Below are 9095 nucleotides of genomic sequence, written 5' to 3' on the forward strand. Positions count from 1 at the left end.
GAATGACAGCTACAATGATTTCCACTTAAAGCCTTAAATCAGGTTGATGTCTGCTGCTAGTATTTTGTACTTCAGAATGGATCAAGATGCATTAAATCTGTGATTGCCATAGTCAAATGCAACTGAGAAGAGTGGACTAGGACTTGATGTACCTTATTGAATCTTTGTAAGTGGATGTGCTGCACATTGCAACATCCTTGTAAATTTGGCTTAAGAGTACCTAATTGTTGCACCATTTTGGAGTTCTGTCTACTGGGATCAACGTTAGAAACAAATGAATGTGTGGGTTTGCAAGTGGTTATTGAGAATAGAAGGTAGTACTCTACATTGCATTGCAGGCTCAGAGAGAAAGCCAAATCAATAGGGTTATTAAAAGCAAAAGGAACCCAAACAAATCCTTGGCAGATTTACTTCAGTATTTTAACAATTCTGAGTAGTTCATGCAAGAGTGAATCTTTTTATAAAAACTAGAAAATGTATTTTACTTAAAAATCTGTGCTTAATATTTAGCTTTTCTTAATTGTAGAGCTGCATTGTGAAAAATGCAAATTAAATAGTCTGTATAATTGAAATTTCCTTAGTTGATAAGTACCAGGCAAATCTAGTACCTGATTAAACACTGAAAAACTGTAATAAAGAATATTATTTTGCAGTCAGGCCAAAGAACAGCATCTCTGAAGGATCACAATGTTCTGGATGTTTTTTCTACCTTAGTCCCTCTGTTAGAGAGCAAAAAGTTCCCCCTCCTGAATGCTTAATCTTCTGTGGTGAGTCAACTCATGAGATCCCGAACCCAGCCAGTTTCCCACTCTGAAGAGAGTTAGCCAAGAGGCACTTGCCACTAAGCCCTTCAAGAAAGAGCAGATCTCTGAAGATTCAGAGGTGGCTGGGCTTCTGCTGGTCCTCTCTCCATGTGCTGGGAAGGGGATGGGAGAGAAATATTGTGGAAGTGTGAACCAGCACACGCTCATTTGAGGGAAAAAGATAATTTTGATTGAGGAGACAGTGCTGTGGATATTCAGTGTAGCAGAGAAGTGGAGAAACAGTGCCAGTTCATTCTTGCTGATTTTTATTGAAAATCTTAGTTTCTGTGCTTTATATAGACCATCTCAATTGGAAATATCATTCCAGCTATGACCTATTTGGTACTCACAGAGATCTCTTGAGCAATTTTAATCTCATAGATTCTGTACACTTTTGCACACCAGCTGGAGATCATCTTGCTGGATTGAAGTTGTCTTATCATTGTAGCTTATATCAGTGTCATCATCAGGCCCTATGAAAATGCATTGCACTCTATTGTTTGTAGTAAGGTTTATTAGAACTATGAAACAGAGGTAAACTTAGGGTATATTTCAGTATGACATTTACAGAACAGCTTTATGACTACTCTGAAGTGTTAGGAAAAATAAGAACTTTTGCTTCCTGCTTTTCCTTTCTGTCTGTGTATGTGTATATATATATATATGTATATATGTGTGTATATATATATATATATATATACATGAAATTGTGTTGATGTATTCATTTTTCTGCCAATTGCCTGGTACCTTTTACCTCATGCTTGTAAAGTGCTAACTTGTAAACTGTTTAAATTACCAGATATAATAAAACCAGCAATTATTATTATTATTATTATTAACAACAGTAGTAATTCTTCTATAAATAGAGATTTTACTTAAACATAGTGACTTGAGCTAGTTTAATCTGTAAGTTTTCATTTGGTGCTCTTGATTTTTCTCTTCAGAAAAAAATAAAAAGTGTTTATGCATGGTTCCTGTAACTACCTATACTGTTAAACAAGCAGTTACTCAAATTTTTGAGTAATTTTTATTATGTCACTCTGTTTAAATTTTTTTTGTTGTGCTTTCCTGATCAAAAAACTCAGATAATTTTAGAATTTACTAAATATGAGACTTAAATAGTATTGCATTTATTGTTGCATGTTAAGGGGTTTATTTGTACATGTATATTTTCCTTAATAGGTGTGGTTTAACTCTTTTTAAATGAAACTCTATTACCTGGCAGTGTGTTCTTCAGAGCTGCAAAACTTGCAGATGTTGTCATGAACCTATTTTTATCCATTAGTGTATTGAAGAAAACTAATTTTTTTACTTTTTCCTAGTTTTTTCTTTGTTGTTGTTCTTGTTTTCATGCAATCTGATTTTTTTTTTGACTCAGTATATTGAATAAATTTAACTTGAAGCAGTAAAATGGACTGTATTCGGAGACTAATTTAATTTAGTGTACCAAAGGACCTGGCTGGATAAGTGAGTTTTTTTTCTTAAAATAACCCAGTTTGTTTAGTTTAGGTTTGTGATTAATACTATAATTTTAGCCCATGAAGGTTAATTTAAGTTACAGATAACCTCAGACTTAACATATTTTGAATCAAAGCAGAAGTAGTTCTATTTTTTTAACAACAAAAGTTTGGGTTTTTCAGAATTGCATATTCTTAAGAGAGTTTTCGTTATTTTTAAAAAAATATTTTGGTTTGCATAACAGGTAGGTTTTTTATTGGTGGGTGTGTTTGTCATATATGAATTATGTCAAAATACTGACTGTGTTCTATTCATTCTTAGGTGATTTGCAAGTCAGATGCTCCTACAGGGGATGTTTTGCTTGATGAAGCTCTGAAACACATTAAAGAGACCCAGCCTCCTGAAACAATACAAAATTGGATTGAACTGCTTAGTGGTAAGCTTTGCAAATAAAGTATTTGCTTTTTTTATCCAAATAAAGCTAATTATCTGGCATCACTAGAGATTATATTGCAAGGTTTTTGAGAGAAAATATGCAAAAATGTTAATTAGACTGTCCTCTAGGGTAGTTTCTTGTTGATCATAGCCTTTAATTAATTATAAATAACTGTTGCTTTTAACTTAACTTGATACAGAAAGGACCTATATGGAAGTGTCAGAGGACATCTCAGCTCTGTGGAAGAGGTGCCTTCCACTGACTCTGAAGTAAATCAGGACTGCACCCTGGAGATGTAACTGCCTTTCTCTGTGTTAGGAAATGAGGGTTGGTAGAAGTTTGGAGCCTGAATGTGTGCACTGGGTATTCAGATCTTTCAATAAAGAAAGGAGGTGAAGATCTCATAACTCACACATAAAACTTGAGGGTGATTGAACCATTAATTATGAATTAAAAATAAAGCGTTAGGAGTTTTAATTTTTTCATTAACTGAAGAAATGTAATAAATATTTTAAAATGTTAGATACTGTTGTTGTTCAAAACAAAATCTGTGTTCTTTGAAACCATTACCAGGCCCAGGCCCTGCTAAAATGTCTGACCCCATCTTTCTTGCAGTCCCCCTTTAAGTAGTGAAAGGCTGCAGTAAGGTTTCCTTAGAGCCTTCTCTCCAGGCTGAACTCCAGACAGAATTGATCACCAGCATTCCTCTGCTTTCACAAAGCACGTAAATACAGCTTGCTTGGAGTAGATCAGAGATGTACTGTGCAAACAGCGCAGGAGAAAACCCTATTTTGTCAACCCCATTTTGTCAACCCTATTTTGTGACTGGGAGGTTGGGGGTAATGAGATTTGGTGGTTGCCTATGTAGAATCTGCTACTTAAAACTGCCGAGCTGCACAAATGAGCAAAATCTCTGCCTTTCTCTGCTTTCCTGTTCTCTTTGTTCTGCCCATTCATTCTGCACCACCTTAAACAGCCTTCCTTGCATGCCAGTTCATTCTCAGGTCCTTGCCATCCCTCCTCTCCTGCTCCTTGGCTGTCAGGCACAGGGGGAGACTGGACTACAAAGCAGCCCATGTCAGGAGGGGCTTGGCTGCTGCAGAGCCATGTAGTTCAGTTCTCACTCAGCTCCCCTTCCCTCTTACAGCTGGCAAAACCAATTCAATTTTCTTGTCCCAAATACATAATTTGTGCTGACATTTCACCTCCTCTCCCAGTGCGATGCACATCATGTTAGGACCAACTCAAAAAAGGTCAGCTAATGAATGAGTGTTGTAGGTTTTTTTTGAGCTAAGCTAAGGTTTTCCTGACCCTGCTGGACTTTGGCTCTGGGGAGATAGTTATCAGCAGTGCTGTGGCTAAGGCTTGGATCATTTTTACTAGCATATGTTTATCAATTATTAATTCTTAGATGGCATTAGTGTTCTTTGTATTTCCCATGGTTTAGAGATCTGTCCTTATGAAGAAAACTATTTCAGTGGGTCTGGAAGGAGGGTTTTATTTTTATTGGTGGGTTGGTTTTACTTTGTTTTGTTTCATTTAATAAACTCATAAACTCTGTTAGAATTTTGTTTTGGGGACTGGGTCGATCCTGGAAAGAATCTACTTCTAGCCATGATTATCAGTAATGCAGAATGCTGCTAGGAGTTACAGTGCATGTGAGTTCAAAGCCATCATGTAAATAAGTCTATGGACATGTAAGGTGGTGTTTGCCAGGCTGGTGTTTATAAGGTAGCCTCTAAGGAAAGGAAAGCAAAGGTAAGGAATATAGAAGTTTGGATCATAATGTCAGGTTTCCTGTAGATGTAGCAAACATATCTCTGTGTCTGCGAGTGTCTGTGTAATTGATGAGCTTGGTCACAAGATGTCACCACAGCACTGACTTTCAGCCACATGGCAACTGTACAAAAATCTACAAAATAGCCTGTGCCCTGTGAAAGGCAGTAATGAAAACCTCTCTTTTGTGTTTGTGTGATAGTTCCATTCATGATCAAACTGGAAATTGCATTCAATGATGTGTAGTTGGACATGTAGTTCAGGCCTGGTTGGGTTTTCTGCCTTTCATTCAGCAGTTGGAGTCGCCTCATTTGTTTACTTATCTTAGCTGTTCCCTGGATACAGTGTGTGTCACCCTCCATCACAGTGGGAGAAACCTGTGGCTTGCTGTTGTTGTTGCTATTATTTTATGCTAACCAATGCATTTTTCAAAAGTTTGGTACAGAAATTCTCGTATCAGTTATGGAAAACCTCCATCTATATAAGAAGTACTTAATGTTGTTCCTTTTCTTGCCCTGTAAAATGCATAGTCTTTTACATCAGGAGGGGATTATGATAAATTCTTAAGTAAGCTGTAATTAATTTTTTTTAGCCTGTTAAATAAGCTCTTAAGCCAAGGTAGAATTCTCACTGCTAAACAGTTTTAATTGGAGCTGTTGATGTTGATTTTGTGCTTTGTCAATTTCCTCTATGCACACACAGTCACACACTCTGTTCTTCTATGCACACCCAGTTCTTCCGCCTTAACAAAAGGCATTAGAAGTGATTTATGTAGAAGCATTAAAGACTGCCCAACACGTGCTTCATTTGTGCACAACTGTGCCTTACACATTCTCACAGTGGAAGCAGGAACGGGGAGAGGTGTGGAAACCTGCAGAAATAAAGAAACCCACTGCATTAGACAAGCATTAGCTTGTCTCTGTGGCAGAAGAAAGGCAAGAACACTTCTTCCAGTCTCTGACATGGTAGAAATCTGGACTTAGAAAAATACAAAAAGACTGAAGAGGTTGCTTGATTTTACTTTGTTTATTGTTACTAGAAGTAAATTCATTCCGCATAACTGGTTCATTTTTTGTTTTACAATACAAGGTTTTTGTTTATTTTTCACATCTGTAATCAAGACATGGCTTAGCTATCATTTATTCCAAACTTTCAGTGTACTCCAGAGCTAACCAAGGAGGTTCTCCTGGTCTCTGCCTCCATGCCAGGGATCAAAGAAATGCTGACAGGAGCACATCTCTTGTAGTCTGCTGTATGATTTTGACAGCTCATTCTGCAGCACAGAGGGGGAAAAAACATCACTGCAGCAGTACAGCTTAAACTTAATCTGACTGTTGTATGGTTTTCTTGCTGTTTTAGGTGAAACATGGAACCCACTGAAGTTGCACTACCAGCTACGAAATGTCCGTGAGCGGTTAGCTAAAAATCTAGTGGAAAAAGGTGTACTGACAACAGAGAAACAGAACTTCCTTCTTTTTGACATGACTACACACCCTCTCACCAACAACAACATCAAACAGCGCCTCATCAAGAAGGTTCAGGAGGCGGTTCTTGACAAGTGGGTGAACGACCCCCACCGCATGGACAAGCGCTTGCTGGCACTTGTTTATTTAGCCCACGCCTCGGATGTCCTGGAGAACGCTTTTGCCCCCCTCCTAGATGAGCAGTATGATTTAGCCACAAAGAGAGTGCGGCAGCTCCTGGATTTAGACCCTGAGGTTGAATGTATGAAAACCAACACAAATGAGGTTCTGTGGGCTGTTGTTGCAGCTTTCACAAAATAGCTGCATTCAGACTGAAGTGTTCTCTCTTCTTTCATGTAAACCAGTTGTTTCTCTTTTATTGACTATTCATGTTTTCTGTAATTTGTACCTTCTCACATGATGAATCTGCTTTTGTTTAATGGGGATTATAAGTGGTGTATTCCCTACTTCTCTGTCTGTATACAGGATTCTGCTGGTACAAGAGACTTTCCTGTTTAAATCAACAGAAAAAGGGTAAACTGCCATATTGGCATTCCATTTCACATTCAGTTTGAGTTACCTTAAATACTTCGTTTAATTTTCACCTCATTGTTATTGAAGTGGTTTGTCACCAAAGCTCGTGTTGAAGTGTCTGTCAGGACATTTTTTACACAGATGTTTTCAACTCTATCTAACAAAATTACTTAAAAAGCAGAAATGCCATTAAGCAGCTTTGTCAATAGTTCCTGAAAAATGCCCCATAAGTTTTAATTCTCATGCAAGTCTCTTGTGTACTTATAGTTTCATTAGAATGATAGCTGAGTCATAAGGCTAGTATAGAAAGGTCCAATTGTTTCATAAACAGTTTTGTGAGGGGATACATTCCATTATATTGTATATATAGTTTGAATTGTATATTAACAACTGCCCCATCTTAGTATTTTTCAAGATCTACTTACTTGTACACCTGGTGCCCCTTATTTGCTGTCAGCCATTGCCATCTGATGCAAAGAAAGGCCTCCTGCAGAGGTCCTCTGTGAAAGCTGTTTGTTTCCAGAGTCTCTGGAGTTTGCCATCCAGGTATTCTCAGTCTATGCATTGCCTTTGAAAATTAGTGAATGGAAAGAGACTGCTTTCTATCATTGGTACGTTTTTCTTTCCCTCCACTTCTGTATGGAAGAGACTCATGACCAGTACAATTCTTAAGTACAACTTTCAGTTTTGTACACAAATTAATGTTTGTCTCATAAACCTTGAACTATTTTACACTTTAAGAACAAAAAGTCAGTCTTAGCAGGTGTTGCATGTAAATGGTTAGCAAGTAATGGCAGCAGTTCAGACAATTAATATTTCTGTAATGGGATGCTCTGCTATATTTTAGTTTTTACATATACAATTATGCTGATTAGCACACTATTGTGAAGAAACCCAAAACCTATATAAAACTCTGGCTTTTTAAAATTTATTGTCTCTTTGCCACTGCTTGTTATTTCCCATTGGTTTCACAGTGTAAATATTATGCATTAAAAAGATTGAGCATTGATTTCTATATTTTTTCATCATAACGATGCAGATTTATAGTGGGGCTTACAGGTGTTTAGAAACCTTTTGGTTAATATTCAGAGCAAGAATACTAGATGGCGTATAACTGTAGAGTTGAAATTTAAGGGATCCCTTAATCTGTATACTAGCTTTTTACCTACAGTAAATAAACTATGATCTTGAAAGTGCCTGAAACAGAGTAAGCATGTCACTTTTACTTTTTTGTTGCTAATTAGAAAGGTTTTATTGCCTAACTGAAAGCTTTAGTTAATATCCTTCTTATTAGAAAGGGAGAATTTATATTAAGTAGTTCAAACTGACTTAATCAGTGGTGTCACTCGGATCTGCAGGATTCATGGCTGGGACAGGCTGAGTTGATTGGGGAGTGTGCAGCGGTGCCTGCCCTAGGTAGACCTCTTCAGTCCTAAGCACAGCTCTACAGCCTCATCTGTGACTGGACTTCCAATTTTGCACTTCATTTTCAATCATTGAGATGCTTAAGTATTTGACTTTAAAATACAACTTAAATTCATTGTACCTCTATAACCTTTTTTAAGAAAGGTTTTTAAAAATACAGTCCTTAACATTTAATGGCACACTGTTCTTTCAGTTCTTAATGCTATTTCTTTAGACAAATGAAATTAAAAGTATATTGTAAAATATTTCAAACTCTGGATTACAAATAAAAAGACAGTGTTCTTTCACTTGTAAGATGCTGTGTTGAAAACTTTGAGGGGCTTGGGCATGAACTTGGGACATTGTCTTTTAAACATTTCAAGCTGTGATTGCTTTTAAGTGGAAGAAAAATGAAAATTGCTGTGTTCCTCTTACATTTGACAGCTTATGGAATACTTTCTGTATACTTGGTAGTAGATGCAGTTCACAGCTTTCATTATCTCATGTAATCTGTTTTCTCATTTTCTGATGCTCTTTGAGAGGAGGAAAAAGTAATTGGCTGAAAGGTCAGAAAAATGATGGAGTATGCAGGACAAAGTTATGTGCACAAAACTTAATGGCTTTGCAAATCTAAGCTACTTGAAGCATGCTTCAGACTGGAAGTATCTTTCACAGTCCTTTTTCTGGCCTCTCTTCTTCATTTTGTGAGTATTTTCTATTTTCCTGGTGGTTTCATGTTTGGTTTCGGGGGATATTGGAGTTTTATCACCCTAACAGCCTGCATGGTTTAGAAGAAGTCATTCTTTTTTAATCCCCCCTCAAAAGATGACTTAGGATTCTTTGGCTTTTTTTACCACACAGAAGACAACTGCACACGGTATTTATCAGCTTTATTTTGCTTAGATAGGACCTCTGACCGTGATGGGGAGAATCTGTGCTGGACATATCAAAGAAATTGGGTGTAAGTGAGGAAGGGTTTGGGAACAGCAACAGTGTATTTTGCTTGACTACCTGGTGTAAACCTGGATGTGCAGGGGAGAAATAGATGAGCTTTTGGAGTCTTGAGTTCTAAAATTGTGCTTCAAAGTGCCCAAAGCCTCCAGGAAGGTAAGTTTGGTAGGTTGGCAGGAACTGATTTGGCTGATAGAGTTGCCTTAGTTGCTATTTCAGGTTTTAAACAAATGGTTAAACATAGGAGAGTGCATTGATGAAATTCAGGTA

The 9095-nt window shown here is 37.2% G+C and overlaps 1 protein-coding gene across 1 annotated transcript in view; it reads left to right on the forward strand.

Moving 5' to 3' along the window:
- Positions 1-8281, forward strand: part of GOLPH3 (golgi phosphoprotein 3) — a 30181-nt gene extending 21900 nt beyond the window's left edge. The window contains exons 3-4 of the mRNA XM_062513552.1: positions 2583-2697; positions 5833-8281. Of these exons, the coding sequence (XP_062369536.1) occupies positions 2583-2697; positions 5833-6257 (540 nt within the window). The 3' untranslated portion in view covers positions 6258-8281. The remainder of the gene's footprint in view (positions 1-2582; positions 2698-5832) is intronic.
- The last annotated feature ends 814 nt before the right edge of the window (positions 8282-9095 follow it).

The sequence above is a fragment of the Cinclus cinclus genome, chromosome Z (assembly GCF_963662255.1).
Source record: "Cinclus cinclus chromosome Z, bCinCin1.1, whole genome shotgun sequence".
In the NCBI taxonomy this organism is placed as follows: Eukaryota; Metazoa; Chordata; class Aves; order Passeriformes; family Cinclidae; genus Cinclus; species Cinclus cinclus.